This window comes from Rana temporaria, chromosome 13 (genome assembly GCF_905171775.1).
Source record: "Rana temporaria chromosome 13, aRanTem1.1, whole genome shotgun sequence".
Lineage (NCBI taxonomy): Eukaryota > Metazoa > Chordata > Amphibia > Anura > Ranidae > Rana > Rana temporaria.
The window spans coordinates 39765082-39784745 of NC_053501.1; the positions used below are offsets into that span (position 1 = coordinate 39765082).

General features: G+C 44.2%; 2 protein-coding genes across 4 annotated transcripts in view; both read right to left on the minus strand.

The window, feature by feature from the left end:
* Window positions 1–19664, minus strand: part of ARMH4 (armadillo like helical domain containing 4) — a 219699-nt gene that overhangs the window by 11807 nt on the left and 188228 nt on the right. The gene's annotated exons all lie outside the window — the stretch shown is intronic.
* LOC120920683 (galectin-4-like) lies at window positions 5944–7076 on the minus strand. Its single transcript, XM_040332894.1, has one exon. The coding sequence runs from the start codon at window positions 7040–7042 to the stop codon at window positions 6077–6079; it is 966 nt and encodes a 321-aa protein (XP_040188828.1). The 5' UTR covers window positions 7043–7076; the 3' UTR covers window positions 5944–6076.

A 19664-nucleotide genomic window follows, 5' to 3' on the forward strand; every position in this document is an offset into this window, starting at 1 on the left:
TTGAACTTCTGTGTTAGAGAACGTCGGTGTCTTCTACGTCACCGCGTTCTCTGTCCGCTGGGATTTTGGTCTGATGGTGTGTACACACATCAGACCAAAAGCTCCCAGCAGACATGTCCGATGAAAACGGTCCGCGGACCGTTTTCATCGGACATGTCTCCTCGTGTGTACGGAGCCTTATTCTACATATTTTTGGTAAAAAAAAAAAACACAATAAGCGTATATTGATAGGTTTGCGCAAAAGTTATAGCATCTACAAAATAGGGGATAGTTTTATGGCATTTTTATTATTATTATTATTTTTACTAGTAATGACGGCAATCTGATTTTTATCATGACTGCGACTTTATGGCAGACACATCGGACACTTTTGACACATTTTTGCGACCACTGTCATTTTTACAGCAAGCTGTACACTCATTACTTTACATTGTAGCAAAGGGAAATTTCTTCAGTATTGTCACATGAAAATATATAATAAAATATTTACAAAAATGTGAGGAGTGTACTCACTTTTGTAAGATACTGTATACAGAGGCAGCCATGTCTGGCATCATAGATTCAATAGATCGTTCCTCTGACAAGCAGGTTTTAGAAAGGGTGTTTATGGACAGAACCAGTCCTGGCCACCAGTTGCTCTAGTGACTAAGATTTGTCCTGCCATAACCCAATACAATCACTATTTCATACTTGCCTATCGTTTTTTCCAGAATCCCTTTAGCTGCCCTTTAGCACGCATGGTCACTATCAAGGGATGACATATAGGCAGAGCCAGCCAATCAGTGTCTGACTGAAGACCGTTCCTGATCAGTGACCACACACCCTGCTGTTACTGCTGGGTTCTGGTGTTGGCAGCTATAGTGCCTAGCATTACATTAGGGTTTAGGACCATTGAGTGAGACATCCAATAATGTTCTATTCACATTCTGCGCAGTCACTGTTAAAACATGCAAAATTTACTTTCATGAAACAATTCCATCTAATTACCAATATGCTGATCGTGTGCACGACCCAACAGGGCTATTAAAAAGCAAGCCTTCAAAATCCACTAAAAAACATGGGCCAGATCCACAAAGAACTTACACTGGCGTATCTATTGATACGCCGCGTAAGTTCTACGATGCCCCATCGTATCTTTGTTTTCTATCCACAAAACAAGATACGACTAAATGTGGGCTCGATCCGACCGACGTACGTCTTGGTACGCCGTCGGATCTTAGGTGCCTATTTACGCTGGCCGCTAGGTGGCGCTTCCGTTGATTTCCGCGTAGAGTATGCAAATTAGCTAGATACACCGATCCTCAAACGTCCGTCCGCCCGGTGCAATTTTTTCCGTCGTTTACGTAAGGCTTTTTTTCGGCGTAACGTTACCCCTGGGTCTATGAGGCGTACGCAATGTTAAGTATGGACGTCGGGACAGCGCCGAATTTTCTGTCGTTTACGTAGTTTGTGTAAAACGTTCGCGAATAGGGCTTTGCGTAAATTACGTTCACGTCGAAAGCATTGACTATTTGTGACGTGATTTCAAGCATGTGCACTGGGATACCCCCACGGACGGCGCATGCGCCGTTCAAAAAAAAACGTCATTTACGTGGGGTCAAGATGAATTAACATAAAACACGCCCACATCTTAGTCATTTGAATTGCGCGCCCTTACGCCGACACATTTACACTACGCCGCCGTAACATACGGCGCAAATTCTTTCTGGATACGGAAACTACGCTCTAAGTTACGGCGGCGTAGTGTATGTGAGATACGCTACGCCTGCCTAAAGATAGGCAGATCTTTGTGGATCTGGCCCTATGTCTTCAAAGCACTATTACACAAGCGTTTTATGGGAGCGTTCAACCTTGCCTTTAGGACAAAGAATTTTCAAGCTGATGGAGCTTAAAGGTCACCTTTGCTTTAAGTATCTGTTACGTCTTAGAAGAATATATTAATTCTCATAAATATACTGTGTAATGCATATTGCTGTCTCAGTGTTTCAGCAGCTGTCATTGCAGCTACTCCGTGATCAAACAATGATCAAATATTATCACAAATTGTCATGATTACACAGACCAGTGACTGACTGCGCATAAGATTAGAATGTTCACTTTATGGGCTACAGGCGCATTTTTTTCCACACAAATTGGAACATTTACATTATTGTTCTGTCAGTCTTATGTCTGTCTTATGTCTTCTGACCATTGTAAATTATGAGCTGCCACTTATATTTTCTGGAAAGCAGCCTATCAATTGTTTTAAACAACACTGTGCGACAGTTAAAGTGAACTTTTCGTTCAAAAATATAAATGACTACTGGTTAAATGCAGGCACTTTAGGTACCTTGTGATTTCTAGGCTGTAAACAGTTCCTCCAAGTTAAAACGGGACAATGAGCAAAATCAAAAATTACATTTATTATATGGCTTGTCACCAACATTAACACAGCAGCTTTTGTTCTTGCCAGTTCCCACTTTACCTATTTATCCTGCAAATTAAAAGTCAATACTTTATCATCTTGGTCTCTTAATTCTTATTCAGAATGCAATAGAAACCAGACAGAAACAGGACAGTTTTGCATCAATGAAAGATGGTGCAGCCTCAGCAAACCAATGGCCAATTCTAATGCACTGGTCTAATCTGGCTTACTACTGCTTCAAACCTCCCGAGGGAGGCAGACACGCTGACATCATCGCTACGACGGGAGACTGCATGCCCGCCGGCTCTCCGATGTTTATGGATGTTTTTACATTTTGGATTTTTTTGTAAGTGACCATTTTAGCTATTAAATTCCTGCTTTTTTTAGCGGTACACACGATGTGAGTGGATTTATATCTTTCGGGTACTCTATGTTGATTCCTGTGACTGCTGGCATATCGAGTTCACCTGTGTGCCTGTCTGCAGTGGTGGAGAGGATTACAGACCAGGAGTGAGACCATTTTTATGGGCTTGTTACAGCTTGCCTCTGGTAAGCGAGCAATCTGTATGGTGGTGGTGCACGTGTGATTTTTGGTGCAAGATTTAAGTCACTCTTTTTTCTTCCATTCACGGTTTCCATTCGTTGCATGCTGCACTCTATCAATCATTGGATCGATCCATCATATTTGTTTTGTTGGACTTTTCCTTTATGATTTTTATATTTTGGTGGCACAGGTCATTCTGATGGCATTGTAACTTATGCTCTTGAGATAGTAGGGATCAGAGGAGGCGCAGTTGCAAAAGTTCTGGAATATCAGATGCAGCAGGAGACAATACAGGAGACAATACAGGAACCAGAGCAGTGGAAGGAATGGAAACTTTAGGTAACATCCACTTCCCACAGAGATAATGGACCCCACTTTGGTGCTTTCGACTGCAAAGGTGCAAGGCTGTAGCATGAAGTATAGCTGGCAAGCATTCGTGAAGACCCAAAACTTGCTATGGTCTCTTGCTATGGAACCTCTGTGTTATGGAAACCTCAAGTTCAGGTGGCAGAACCACAACTGTGGGTGTTTGTGTGGTGGTTGCTGGAGAAGAGATTGTTTGTGGCAGAGATGTCAGAGGTGTCAGTGTGGTCCTGGCCAGAGATTGCGGTCTTCTTTCCAGCTGGAATTAGCCATCTTGGAGGCCCTTGACGATTTCAGTGAGGGAGACATTCTGCTGACACAGAGCATATATAGGTAAGGCCTATGGAGAATGTATGCTTTTTATTCAGATTCCAGGTCAGAGACAGGCAGGGGTCAGCAATGTGCTGACAGCGAGGGAGCAAGACAAAATCAGCAGGCAGAATCATAGTCTAAAGTCCAGGCCAGGGCCAGTAACATTAATCAGTGGCTGGTGATGTCAATCTCAAAGGTTTTAAATGCCCAGACTCATCTGACCTTGCCCCAACAATCAGCACCATGGGTTCTTCTAAGCAGTTGTCTAGAAAACTGAAACTGAAAATAGTTGTCGCTCACAAAGCTGGAGAAGGCTATAAGAAGATAGCAAAGCGTTTTCAGATGTCAATATCCTCTGTTCGGAATGTAATTAAGAAATGGCAGTCATCAGGAACAGTGGAAGTTAAAGCAAGATCTGGAAGACCAAGAAAAATATCAGACAGAACAGCTCGCAGGATTGTGAGAAAAGCAATTCAAAACCCACGTTTGACTGCAGGACCCCTCCAGAAAGATCTGGCAGACACTGGAGTTGTGGTACACTATTCCACTATAAAGAGATACTTGTACAAATATGGTCTTCATGGAAGAGTCATCAGAAGAAAACCTCTTCTACGTCCTCACCACAAAAATCAGCGTTTGAACTTTGCAAATGAACATATAGACAAGCCTGATGCATTTTGGATAGAGTTAAAATGGAACTTTTTGGCCGATATGAGCAAAGGCACGTTTGGAGAAGAAAGGGCACAGAATTTAATGAAAAGAACCTCTGTCCAACTGTTAAGCATGGGGGTGGATCAATCATGCTTTGGGGTTGTATTGTAGCCAGTGGCACAGGGAACATTTCACGAGTAGAAGGAAAAATGGATTCAATAAAATTCCAGCAAATTTTGGATGGTAACTTGATGCCATCTGTGAAAAAGCTGAAGTTAAAGAGAGGATGGCTTCTACAAATGGATAATGATCCTAAACACACCTTAAAATCCACGGGGGATTACATCAAGAGGCGTAAACTCAAGGTTTTGCCATGGCCTTCACAATCTCCTGACCTCAACATAATTGAAAATCTATGGATAAACCTTAAAAGAGCAGTGCGTGACAGACAGCCCAGAAATCTCAAAGAACTGGAAGACCTATCCGTGTCAAGGAAGAATGGGCAAAGATACCTCAAACAAGAATTGAAAGACTCTTGGCTGGCTACAAAAAGCGTTTACAAGCTGTGATACTTGCCAAAGGGGGCGGTACAAGATATTAACTCTGCAGGGTGCCCAAACTTTTGCAGACACCATTTTTTGTTTTCTGTAATTTTGAAAGTGTAAATGATGGAAATAAAATTTAACTTTTTTGACATATTATAAGAATGTCTAATCTGTAATTTGATGCCTTTTGGAGATTTTTCCATCTTTCCTTGGCTTCGTTATGCACATTAATACAAATTTTTACCTGGGGTGCCCAAACTTTCGATCCCCACTGTAGTAGACTGCATGTAATTCAGGGAATCCTCCTTCATGAGAGATTGCCTTTAGAGGAGAGATAGTGTACGTGTGCAGGGAAGGGATCTGGATGGCCAAGGTGAGGGAAACTGCCAGAAGCAGCTCAGAATGAGGTGTGAAGGAGTTAAAGACTGCTGCAGTGGCTCTCCAGGGTATGAAATCTGTTAACCTTGAAGAGTGTGATGTCATTTTTGACACGGATAGGATTCTTGCAAGCAACACATGCTTCTATCTCCTTGCAGAGCCCTTGCTCTTTGCCCAGGGGATCTGGAATGATACAAAAATATTCAGACTGCTCTTCTCCAGACATAGCATAATCTCCTCCCCAAACGCTTAGGACACACAATGCTCCTGCCACATTGAACCGGTTCACTGGGAACAGCTCAGGAGATGAAATGGTGATCTATGCATGGTAGAAGTCTTCATGCCAAGTCAATCTCTCCTGGCATGCAGGGATCATTTTAAATGTTAAATGTTTGGGTTAACAAATGTCAAAGTAAAGCACATTACCCTAATAAACAGAGTTTGTAGGAGATTTTAACTTATGTCTTTTGTGATGATCAGAAATTATTATACAGGATATGTACAATGCCAACAGTATTAACAGTGCTTTACAAAATACAGTGAGACAGTACAGTCCAATGCAATATGGGAAGGTTAGGTGGGCCCTGCTCCTTATAGACTGCAGTCCAAATGAGGAGGCAAGTGACACAAAAAACATATATATCAATTAAAGTGAATGTAAAGGCTTGTTTTTTTCCCTATAAAAATAATAAACATGTTATTCTTACCTACTCTTTTGCAGTGGATTTTTTTATTTTTTTATTTTTTTTGAGAAATATATTTTTATTGGCTCCAGATAAGATTTGACCTGTGTTTCTGCCTAGCGAGAATATATAATTTAGAAATGAAGCAGACTTTCTGTATTTTGCTGCATACTGCCCTATGAAGTGGGCACATGCTTTAAATCTGTACAAGTGACAAGACGATATTTCCTCCAACTTCTAGGGTATCGATCATCTGCACGTTGGGGAAGCGGTGGGCGTATTCACAGAACTGCTGTCCATTCACAAATATCTTGTAGCGTCCATTGCCTGTGCGGATGGAAATATCAAAATACTGGCCGGCTTTGAAGGGATTAAATGGAGCGCTCCTTTCCTCATTCCCCCAGCCTCCGCCCAGTAAACTGTTCCTCACCACTGCGTTTTCGTTCAGGCGGACATTGAAATGCAGGGCAATATCATTCGTTCTCGAAGACTTAAAGTTAATGTGGAAACTCTGCCCTCCTTGGGGTATAAATCCTTTCACTATAAAGGTCCTTTTGGGTGACACTCCTCCAGGTATGTTTGTATAATAAGGAACTGGCGGGTTATAAATGGGTGTTCCCATTACAGGTAGGTTCATAGATGGGTAAGCTGGCTGTATCATCGCCCCTCCTGGTGGGTAAGCAGGACCACCCATAGGAGCCCCACTTCCAACAGTGGTGATGGATTGGATCTTTACATCTCCAGCCACATGTACACATTGTACCCGTTCCATAGGTATCCTGTGGCGGAATTCATAGAATGGAATTCCGTTCACATTAACCTGGTAGCTTCCAGGCTGGACCAAAATGGCCATCTCAAAAGGGTTCCCTCTGCGGAAAGGGATGCCTTTGTTCTTTCTCTCCTCACCCCCCCAGGAACCGGACTGGAAGGTGTTAAAGACGACTGTGTCCCTCCCTTTGAAGCAGGGATTAAAATGTAAGGCAATATCTGTGCCGTCATACTGCCCACAACCCATATTAACTGCAAAAAAGTTTGAGTTTTTGGAAACCTTGCCAGTAATGTAGATGGCCATCCCAGGGCGTAGGCCGCCATAAATGGGACTTCGGCAGGGGATATCTGGATTGTACAATGTATAGTATCCCTGAGCTGGAACAAACGCCATGGCTGGTCAGTTGGTATCGTCCACCTGGTAAATTCAATCACTCATACCCTCTTATTGCAACTTTGTAGCCTCTCCCCAGCACTGTGGTGTCTGACAAGAGTGGGGAACCCGACACATGCGCAGTTGCTACTGTGTTCTGTCCTATCCTCCATTCTCCTCTATGGGTAGTCGGACACCAGATCTAATTCAGCAAAAATAAACAGGATCCATCCCCCTCCACCTTGCTGGATCGGAGGGCAGTTGGGTGTCTTGCAGTGGATTTGCACAGAGCAGTCTGGATCTTCCTATTCTTGGGTCCCTCTTCTGTGATCCTGGCCCATCCCTCCTGTTCAGTGCCCCCACAGCAAGCAGCTTTCTATGGGGGCACCCAAGCTGAGTCACGACTCCATGTGTCCATTCAAACATGGAGCCCGGTCCCGGCCCTGCACGCTCTCCCCCCTGACTGGCTAGCCAACTTTTGACAGCAGCAGGAGCCAATGGCACCACTGCGCCAATCATGAAGGAGAATCTCGGACAGCTGAGACACTCGTGTACATCGCTGGACAGAGAGAGACCTCAGGTAAGTGTTGGGGGGGGGGCTAAAGGGGGCTGCTGCACAGTTTTTTTTTATCTTAATGCAATGTCTTTACAACCCCTTTAAGGAGAAAGTACAAGTACAGTAGCTAGGTCAAGGCAGGATAGGCTACACTGAAAAAGTTAGTTTTCAAGGATTGCCTAAAAGCAGACATAGCGGCTGTGCTTTTATTTCAAGCTAGGAGATGGAGCTGGAGTAAAGAAGAGATGTCTGGAATCACCTTTATTTAAATCCAAAAAAGCATTAAAAAAAAAATCACACAGTCCATACAGCTGTATTGCCTGGTGTATCTAATTCCTTAATTTGCTGTATGGACTTTTTTTTTTTCCCTTTTTGGATTCAAATAAAGGTGATATTGTTGGAGTGCGGGCATCCAGACATCTATTCTTTACTCCAGATGTTCTTCTACATACAGGGCTAGCACCCTTTGCTTGTGCAGTGGAGGTTGAACTTTAAGATTGAATACCTTGAGCGGTGTATTACTTTGCAAGGAGATAGAGCTGTTGACGTTATTTTAAACGTCATGACAGCACATGATCCAAACACCACAGATGGTTGAGACTACATTGTTTCTCTGCAGAAAACATGAAGGTGGCTACAGCACATGTTAATAAAAGTAGGTATCCATTTATTGCACAACATAAGTAAACACCAGCCAAACCAGTTTGGTCCCTCAGTCAGTTTTGCTTCATTACCATCTGTTTTTTTTTATCTTCATTTAGTTTCTCATATCATTCCCTATACTATTTGTCGATTTTAAATTAAATGCGTATATACGTATGGTGACCGTCATGCATCTATGCCCCCGCAAGCTCATTGGTCTTTTCAAACTTGTCAAAGTCACTCTCATTTCCCACCTGCCATAATTGCTTGCAGTCATCAGTATAAAAAAAAAATCTCGTTTTACTATTGGGCATACTTGATAAAGGAGGTAGGGCCTCTGAAACACGTTTTGTTTGCCCCTTTACTTCCCCATGCTTGCTGTCTTGGTCCTAGGAGCCTGTAGACGCAGCTGTCTTTACTTCTCTAGGGTGGGTCAACAATCTTGTGCATGACAGCTGCTTGCCGGTTCACTCAGCTATCTTATGTTCAAAGCTCAAACACAACTTAATTTACTTGAATATAAGTGTTTACTTATGTTGTGTAATAAATGGATACATGCTTTTATTAACATGTCCGCTGTGGCCACTCATGTTTTCTGCATACCCACAAGGATTTTCCCCAGATCTGATGACCACTGCTGCACTTCACGCTATGATCCACCTTTCCACCCATCCCTTTACTCATCCATCCCTGCTGGGGGATAGTCTGCTCTCCTGTCTTCAACAAAGCTTGTTCCATCCAGCTGGATACTACACCTGACTCTTAGGCCTTGTACACACGATCGGTTAACCAGAGGATAACAGTCTGATGGACCGTTTTCATTGGTCCAAACCGATCGTGTGTGGGCCCCATAGGTTATTTAACCTTAGGTTAAAAAAAAGCCAACTTGCTTTAAAATTTAACCGATGGATTGCTAACCGATAGGTCAAAACCAATCGTTAGTACGCACAACCATCGGTTAAAAATCCATGCATGCTCAGAATCAAGTCGAAACATGCTTGGAAGCATTGAACTTTGTTTTTTTCAGCACGTCGTTGTGTTTTACGTCACCGCTTTCTGACACGATCGTTTTTTTAACCGATGGTGTGTAGGCGCGATGGACCATCAGTCAGCTTCATCGGTTAACCTATGACAGCAGTCCGTTGGTCCGTTCTCATCGGATGGACTGATCGTGTGTACGCGGCTTTAAACTTCATTAGTCCTAGAGTCTTTTCCCTACCATAACCAGGTACTTTTTCAGATATCTTATCATTTTGCACACATACCACTATTGTTATAATCATTGTTATTATCTATAAGAAATAATTTCTGATGTGTCTGATCTCATGAGCTTAGAGAGATTACTTTTTATTTTTTACTGTGTTTCTCTAACTACTGTCTGAAGCTTATTATGCCTGGTAGGCATAATAATTACAAAATGTCAATTCATTGTTACATTTACCTTTCTTTCCTACTTTATGCCCAATGATATGAGCTTTGAAATCTTGGAAAGTAGTGGAAGATACCCAGATAAGGCATCCTGGTACTCATTCTAGGGGTGACTGCTTGACAGCTGGGCACCTGAATATCCACCAGGACCAACAAACTAGGTCTTGTTAAAGCTGACAGGCACCCGTCTAATAATGTTCATAACCAAGTCAAAGCTGGCCATACAATGTTATTTTTTTTTGTTCAGCCAGCTACACACAAAAGATAGATGGAGGAATACCTTTGCTGCCTCTCTTTGAGTTGGGACATTCTATTATACCCCTATGCTGGGTAGGAATACACTAATGACTGGCTGCAGCTGCTAAACGAAGGAAAATGTTTCCAACATGTTTCATCAACAGAAGTTGATTAAACAACTGACAGCTGTGGAGCAGGGGAGAGAGCACACACTGATCAAAAATTCTTATGCCCCGTACACACCATCACTTTATGTGATGAAAAAAAAAAAGACGTTTTTAAAAACGTCACTTTAATTGACCGTGTGTGGGGGAAAACGTTGTTTTATGTCTTGTAAAAAACGACCAAAAAAAATTAAAGCATGCTTCAATTTTATGTGTCGTTTTTCAAAACGTCGTTTTTTACTTCACAGAAATTGACCATGTGTAGCAAAAAACGTCGTTTAAAAAAGGGAAAATTTATTATCAATACTTACCGTAATTTTCCTTTCCTGATGGACTCCATGGCAGCCTACGTGTGGGTTAATCCCGCCTCCTCTCCAATGCTATAGGACCCCATACCCATAAAAGTCAGCTCACCTATCAGTACTGTGTTCCGTAACTAGCCGACTCTTGGACCCCTTATTAACCTTTAGGGTGGGAACTCCGTCTGCCATGGAGTCCATCAGGAAAGGAAAATTACGGTAAGTATTGATAATAAATTTTCCCTTTTCCTGACTGACTCCATGGCAGCCTACGTGTGGGAAATAACTAGCCAAACCACACGGGTGGGTATGATGAACAGAAAATTTGACCCGTCAACCAACAGGATTTACAAATACAAAATCACAGAAGATAGCGAAGCAGGCTCACTACAAAAGTGACATAAGGTCTTAATGGAGGCCATAGGGCCGTTTCACAGATAACATCTGGAGCAATGTGCTGGACTGCTGTCCATTAAACCACCATACTCCTGGTGGAAAGTGCCTTCACTGGCTCCGGAGGAGCCAAGCCCTCGACTCTACAAGCTTGTTGGATGGACTGAACGATTCAGGCCGCAATCATTCTTGACAGAGGCTCAGCCTCCCTAAATACCTAATTCATGCCCATTTCCTTAGAGCTTATGAGAATGAAAAAAAACAGACTTAAAGCGCACCCAAACCGGACAGGGGTGCAGAACTGACCCTCGAGGAAAAAAGAATCCAGCCTGAGAGGATGAGGCACCTGATCCCAAAAGCTGAGCTAGCTCAGGGAGGGAAAATAAAATCAAAGCTTGTGCGGCCAATAAGGAGATACTACCATCACTTAGATCGCTTCCGCATGAGGTCTTTTTAGGAACGTGAGGATGAATGCGAGTGGTCAGAAGGCGTATGCCCTCTTGGAACCCAATCGATTTGTCAGGACATCCATACCGGAGGCCTTAACTGTACGGCCCTGAGTGAAATCCCTCTTAAGCTTGAAGTTGCCAGTGAAGAGAATAGATCCACTTCGGAATTGACTTCCCAGGAACAGGATCCACTTGAATGTCTGCACATGAATAGACCACTTGTTGGTGTTTAACCGAATACGCGTCAGGAAGTCCGCTTGGACAATCTGGGCTCCGGGGATGCAAGCCGCTGAAATGCTGGACAGGTTCTTCTGGTCCCAAGACAGAATGGGCTTGACCTCCCCCCGAGTGCTCCCTCAAACTCTTCATATAGGAGATCGCCGTGGTGTCGACCATTCTTAATGAAACTGACTCCCCCTTATGGAGACGGGAGAAGGACTGAAGGGCACCCTAAGCTGCCTGAGGCTCCAGAACGATCTAGCCCGGGATGAGAAGAAGCATAGCCAATTTGTCTTGGAGCAGGATCCATTCTGCAGAGGGCTCTCAAACCGGAACTGCTGGCATCAGTCGTGACCATGACCCATGAGATGGGGCAATTACGCCGGTTTAGAACTGAAGCCACCAGAAGAGGTTGCCCCTCATACTCGATACGTGAAATAGGTTGACTGTTGCCCCTTGGTTTCCGTTGCTGTCGACAACCTAGCTGGAAAGAAGGGCGTACGTCTGCAGGGACCACTTGACCATAGAGATCGTGGAGCCCATTGGGCCGATAATCTTTGATACCATGAGGTCTTCAGCCATGAAGAGAAATTTAATTCTCCTCTGGAAAAAACGAGATCTTCCCCACTGGGAGTGGGATGGTGCCTTCCACTATAGAAAAAACAAAGCTGGGCTCCAAAGTACAGCGGGCGCTGGACTAGTTCTAGGTGGCTCTTTCACTGATCTATTAGCCATCCACAGCTGGCCAAGGTGGAGACTACCTTCTCCCTGTGAACCAGCAGCTACCCTTTGTCTTGGGACAGCAACAGGAGGTTGAAGTAGTGAAAGGACGTACGTTCTGATGAGAGCCACTATGGCCAGATGAATTCTAGAGAAGACTTGGGTGGGGTTGACAGCCCAAAAGGAAGGAAGATGAAATGTAGATGTTATCGTCCAACTTGCAACCGGAGGTATTTGAGAAACTCCTTCGCCACCAGAACATGGAGGTAAGTATTTTAAGTGGATTAAGAATAGCCAGACGGAGTCTACATTTGACCCTTCATACTACATATACTTGTTTAGGTAAGCTAAGACTGTCACTGGTCGCCATAAACCTTTTCTCTTGTGCTACGAGAGAGGGGGGGGGGGGTATACCCCCTGGGAATTTCCGTCCCTTGGGACATGTACCGCTGCTCCCTGCGACTTCAACGATTTAAGTCCACACAGATGTGCCAGAAGTTTCAGCCAGGCCTTTAAGGGTGAGCTTCTCCCGAGCGTTCAGAACCTTCCATACTAGAAACTCTTCCGATCAAACAGACGCCTAACCTTGGGGAAGACGTAAGTATAAGGCCCACTAACCGTGACCGAGGCTTGAGTATGGAGACATATGTTCTCTGCCCAGGTTTCCAAAGCCTTAGCCATAGCTGTTAGCGCCAGGTCAGGTCAACAGCCATCCCATAGATTTTCTTGGGTCTTGGCTTATTCTTCTCTCCAGCCCGTCCTGAAGGACGCAGGATCTTCTAAAAGAATGGTAACCCATTTAGCCAACCGTATTAATGCTGCAACTATGGGGGGGAGTGTTCCCAGAGACTTCACTTCTTCTGTCATGAAGGGGTATACTCTGGAAATGTTTTTTTTTTTTTTTTTTGATGAAGCAGTTTTCATGTCCACCATAGTCCACTCCGATGATATCCTTTAACTCCATAAGAATCTTAAAGAACCTCTTCGCTTAGCCGGGGGTGGAAGGGTCCACCCACCTAAGGGTCTCCTTAACCATCCTGACTAGTGGGGGAGCCAAAGAGCCATCAAGGCCGCTGACACTTTACATCACCTTCCATCTCGCTGACCGAAGAATCCGGAGAAGCAGCGTAGGGCTGTAAGGATCCAAATCCTTTGGGCCGCATCAGCCAAGGAGCCATGTAGAATGGTGGACTGGCTCCGTGTGTGGGATGTATCCCATTTCTTTAGGGATTGATCTACCACATATTTCACCAGAGACTTTTCATACTTCATAGTTTCCAGTCTCTATTTCCCTCAACCGCCTGGGCATCACATTGGTCACATAAGGACTTGCCCTCCGGGACTCGTGTCCCATATCCCCAGCAGGCTCTGGGGAGGCTGTCACGGCAGTGGGTAAGGTGAATGGAGGAGGAATGGAGCGTCTCCTCTATTTGGAGGAGGAATGGAGCGTCTCCTCTATTTGGAGGAGGAATGCAACGTCTCCTCTATTTGGAGGAGGAATGCAACGTCTCCTCTATTTGGAGGAGGAATGCAACGTCTCCTCTAATTGGAGGAGGAATGCAACGTCTCCTCTAGTTGGAGGAGGAATGCAACGTCTCCTCTAGTTGGAGGAGGAATGCAACGTCTCCTCTAGTTGGAGGAGGAATGCAACGTCTCCTCTAGTTGGAGGAGGAATGCAACGTCTCCTCTAGTTGGAGGAGGAATGCCACGTCTCCTTCCAGTTGCAGGAGGAATGCTACGTCTCCTTCCAGTTGCAGGAGGAATGCTACGTCTCCTTCCAGTCGCAGGAGGAATGCTACGTCTCCTTCCAGTCGCAGGAGGAATGCCACGTCTCCTTCCAGTCGCAGGAGGAATGCCACGTCTTCTTCCAGTCGCAGGAGGAATGCCGCGTCTCCTTCCAGTTGCAGGAGGAATGCTGCGTCTCCTTCCAGTTGCAGGAGGAATGCTGCGTCTCCTAGATGTAGGAGGAATGCTACCTCTCCTAGTTGCAGGAGGAATGCGACTTCTCCTCTCGTCGGAGGAGGAAAGCGACTTCTCCTCTCGTCGGAGGAATGCGACTTCTCCTCTCGTCGGAGGAGGAATGCGACTTCTCCTCTCGTCGGAGGAGGAATGCGACTTCTCCAGTTGCAGGAGGAATGCGACTTCTCCAGTTGCAGGAGGAATGCGACTTCTCCAGTTGCAGGAGGAATGCGACTTCTCCAGCCGCAGGAGGAATGCGACTTCTCCAGCCGCAGGAGGAATGCGACTTCTCCAGCCGCAGGAGGAATGCGACTTCTCCAGCCGCAGGAGGAATGTGACTTCTCCAGCTGCAGGAGGAATGCGGCTTCACCTCCAGTTGCAGGAGGAATGTGACTTCTCCTCTTCTGTCTAGACGGCGAATCTCGTCTAGATCTAGACAATAAATGGAGAAAGTTGTGGTCTGGCAAGGTCTCGGACATCCTGGACCACAAATTGCTGGTCCGATCTTTTGAAAGAGCTGCAAAAGAAAGATTGGGGGGTGGGGACACCAAACGCAATCTCAAACCCTTGAGAATGCAACCTCAGCCCCCTCCCCTTGCCTGCACCTACCCAGTGCGCAAGGGCTGGCTGCAAAAAGGCAGTGACCTGTCCATAACCTCTGGACAGGACGTCAGCAAAAAATACATACAGTCTGCGGATGACCCATAAATGCTACCCAGGCCAGGGAAGCCAACCAGAAGAAAAAACATCTATTTATTATTATTTTTTGTTTTTATATTATCAAAAATATACATTTTTTTTTTTGTATTTTTTTTTTTTTTTTTTTTTTTTTTTACATATAGTGCATCCTGGTGCAGACTCAGCATGGGGGAAGCCACCGCTCACTGTCTGAGGAAAATTCCCGCACTGACAGGAGGCAGACATTTGAATCCCCGGCCTGGTGACGTCACCGCCCCCTCCACCTTGCGCCTGCGCCGTGAAGACAGCCTAACGGCACCTGCGCGGTCGCCGGACCACCTGCCACTGCGTGAACACGAGAGCCAGGCCTCACTATCACAGAGGCCCCGCACATGCGCAGAGCGGTGGCAGCGTCCGTGACCCGGAAGTACCGTGGCACCCTGGAACGCAAATGCATTCCATGCGCCGTGAGGGGACACAGAGGTACCGGAGAGTACCAGAAAATAAAGGGAAACAAACAAACAAATAGACACAGAGGCGACTGCCATGGAGGAAGTGAAAAAGGTTCAGACCTTGCCAGCCGTTGATGCGTCCACCTTCAGGCATACCGTGGCAACCTCCATTCCATCACTGGGGTATATATTTTTGGAAGTGCATTTGTTCACCTTTTTCCTTTCAAGCTTTGTTTCCATGCATTGCCTGCACCCAGGCTTCTGAGAGGACACTGATTGCTTAGTGCACTCAGCTGGAGCGGCAGATCCCTTCTTCTCTATGGAGTGTATACTGCCAAAGAATTGCACAGGCCAACTCGTAGCTCAGCCCTGAGCTGTACCGCATGGATGATATGCCAAAAATTCAGGAAATATTCCAAACGGACGCCAGCAGGAACAAACGTGATGTAGGTCCATGAGGAGGACAAAAAAGGAACACAGTACTGATAGGTGAGCTGACTTTTATGGGTATGGGGTCCTATAGCATTGGAGAGGAGGCGGGATTAACCCACACGTAGGCTGCCATGGAGTCAGTCAGGAAAGACGTTTTTACACCCGCGCATCCCCAGAAGCTAGCTTCAATGGAAAAAGTGGTGAGAACGTAACCTCGCTTTGCTAGAACATTGTGAGAAAAACGATGGTGTGTAGGCAACTTCGTCTTTGAAAATTGAAGTTTCAAAAACGTTGTTTTTTACTTCACAGAAAATTTAGTTTTTTTTCATCACATAAAGTGATGGTGTGTATGCGGCATGACAGTCCCTATTGGACCGGCTGAATTTTCATCAGTGTATGATGGGCTTTAAAGTCATACCCTCTCTTCTCGTCTATTTATCCATGCTGACATCCTAAAGTCTTACAATTCCCTACTTGAACACAAAGAAAAAAAACTTTTTTATTTGAGTTGGGCTTCAACAGCCCCCTAGGAAACACCTACGTGTATTGATCGTTACACCAAGCCTTTGAATCCGTGCAGAATAAGACTCTGTGTACCATGGCAATCTGTCACCTAAACAATACTTTCTTAGAAATCCACATCCACCAGCTGAGCTATCTTGTTTGAATTTTCCTGCATTACCACGGGACCGTGTAGCTTAAAAATGGCATGTCTTCCGTGCATATGTAATTATTCTGATGAAAGGCCGCGTGCCTCGAAAGCATTTTTTTTTAATTTCCACTACAGGGAACCATTAAAAGTGTTACCCTCAGGTACATTTTATATATTGACCCACAAAAGTACTAGTCTAATCTACAGGGAGTAAGACCAGGAGAAGGTGTATTTCAGACTTTCAGAAATAGTTCATATTTAATTTAATATTTTATGTATTTTGGCTCCATTATATATTAATATGTATCTTGTTTGCTCAGATTTCAGTACAAGGCTATTATCTCTGCTCAAGTGTTTACACGGCGTACAAGGAAGTGGAGACATCTGCCAAATGCTTTTATCATTACTTACTATAATACTTGTAAAACTAGTGTTCTAAACTATTGTATTTTTTTTAATTTTAGGGACAGTAAATGTCAAATTGTACACAATAAAAAATTACTTGTTTTTATCACTTTTTCCTTTCCTGTTGATGTATTTAGTCCCAGTGGTATATCAAAAGTCCTATTATCTTCTTTTTGGAATTGTGTTTGTGTATTTGTTGAGATGATACCTTCCACTGGGAATCAAACTCTCTTGGGATATCCATCATATTTATTCATGTAGACTTGTAAAGTTACCTTAGTTGGAATTTCTCTTCAGTCTAGTGATAGTTACAGAAAGCTACAGTAACCAAAAGACCTATACTATAGTTCATGAATACAAAATCAATGAGCAATTCAATTTCATTTCATGGATGGAGTGCTCTGATGGTTTTTATATAACAGTCTGTAAAACAACGTGTTTATCTACTGATTAGTTACAATTAATAATGCATCTCTTGACGCCAACAACTTAGTCTCAAAGATGTAATGAAGCTGAACATTTAACAATACACAATACCATTATTAAGATAGATATAGTCATCACTAAACAACATTTGAGAATGGCCTTTTTTTTTTTTTTCTTTTCATAAAACACGGTTTCTCCTTTTTTTCAGTCCAGCTCATGTCACAGTACAATTGGAAGGCAGGTACAGTGTGTTGTCAATCTTTAACAAGAAGTACTTGAACAATAACCTGTATGGCCGGATCACCATGGTATTTTTTTAATGAAGCTGCATATTTAGAAATATTGAAAATGACACATTATATTAACATGCAGAACTTATATGGGATTTTAATAGTTGGGTTGATATATATTTTAGGCAGGGAAGTGTTCACTGCACATACGGACTGGAAAGGGCAGAATGATAGAGGGGCAGATTAATGAAACTGGATGCCTGCAATTTACAAAAGCGGGGGCTGGATCAATACTAAGGAGCAATTCCAGTTTAAAATTGGAAAGCTGGGTAACGGAGGAGATAGATTGAAATATATTACCAAGAAAGGGTACAATCAGTGAAAACCAAAGAGGCGTATAAAATGCACAGCATCGTTGAGTCTGGTTCGCTGGTGAACTATAGTCTGTAGGTGGCTTAATGAGTTTTATATAGGACTTCACTTTGTTGCTGATTGTCTGCATTATAAACTAGATGGGCAACAAAGCAGGTCAGACAATGACCTGAGACATGCCTGAATGAGGTCGCAAATGAGCTATTAGAGCCATTGTGCTGTATAGAAGTGAAGGGGGTAATACACCATAAATACTGTATCAGAGGATGACAGGCAAAATGGCTTTCCCCCAAAAAATTAACACCCTGGCAATTTTATAAAGATGACTGTTAAATATAAGAGTAATTTAGATGCAGTAATTTTATATTTTAAGTGTCATCTATTGAAACTTTGGAACAAACCTAATTCCGGTTGTTGCTCCTGATTAAAATGAAAAATAAAAGCAATACACTCCCCAGAAAAACAGACATTACAGCAATTTGATAAATTATCAAATTATAGCCACTCCTTTGTTATCTTGGCTGTGTGCTTAGGAATGTTGTCCTGTTGGAAGATGAACCTTTGCCTCAGTCTGGAGGTCCAGATCGCTCTGGAGCCGGTTTTTATCACGGATGTCTTGTCTCTGTACATTGCTGCATTCATCTTTCCCTTGATCCTGACTAGTCTCCCAGTTCCTGCCACTGAAAAACATCCCCACCGCATGATGCTGCCAACACCATGCTTCACTGCAAGGATGGTATTGGCCAGGTGATGAGTGGTGCCTGGTTTCCTCCAGACATGACGCTTGGCATTCAGGCCAAAGAGATCAATCTTCATTTCATCAGACCAGAGAATTTGGTTTCTCATGATCTGAGAGTCCTTCAGGTGCCTTTTGGCAAACTCCTGGCGGGCTTTCATGTGCCTTTTACTGATGAGTGGCTTCCGTCTGGCCACTCTATCATACAGGCCTGATTGGTGAAATGCTGAAGATGGTTGTTCTGCTGGAAGGTTCTCCTCTCTCCACAGAGAAATGCTGGAGTTCTGTCCTATTGACCATTGGGTTATTGGTCACCTCCCTGACTAAGGGACGCTGACTTCTCCCCCGAATGCCCAGTATGGCCAGGTGACCCGCTCTAGGAAGAGTCCTGGTGGTTTTCAAACTTCAATTTATGGATGAGGCCACTCTGCTCATTGGGACCTTCAATGCTGCAGAAAATTTTCTGTACCCTTCCCCAGATCTGTGCCTCGATACAATCCTGTCTCAAAGGTCTACAGACAATTCCTTGGACTTCATGGCTTGGTCTGAGCTCTGACATTAACAGTTACCTGTGGGACCTTATATAGACAGATGTGTGCCTTTACAAATCATGTCCAATCAACTGAATTTACCACAGGTGGACTCCAATCAAGTTGTAAAACATATCAAGGATGATCAGTGGAAACAGGATGCACCTGAGCTCATTTTTGAGTGTCATGTTCGAGGCTTATGTACATGTGATTTTTTTTTTTTTTTTTTCATATTTAGATTTTTACTACATTTGCAAAGATTTCAACCAAACTTCTTTCACGTTGTCACTATGGGGTTTAGGCAAGACTGCCCATGATTTGGGAGGGTGCCTCAAGACTGCCCATGATTTGGGAGGGTGCCTCAAGACTGCCCATAATTTGGCGAGGGTGCCTCAAGACTGCCCATAATTTGGCGAGGGTGCCTCAAGGCTGCCCATGATTTGGCGAGGGTGCCTCCAAGGCTGCCCATAATTTGGGAGGGTGCCTCGAGACTGCCCATATTTTGGGAGGGTGCCTCGAGACTGCCCATATTTTGGGAGGGTGCCTCGAGACTGCCCATATTTTGGGAGGGTGCCTCGAGACTGCCCATATTTTGGGAGGGTGCCTCGAGACTGCCCATATTTTGGGAGGGTGCCTCGAGACTGCCCATATTTTGGGAGGGTGC

Coding starts and splice junctions, on each gene's coding strand:
- LOC120920683 (XM_040332894.1), bottom strand. CDS start 7,042: ATGGCGTTTGTTCCAGCTCAGGGATACTATACATTGTACAATCCAGAT.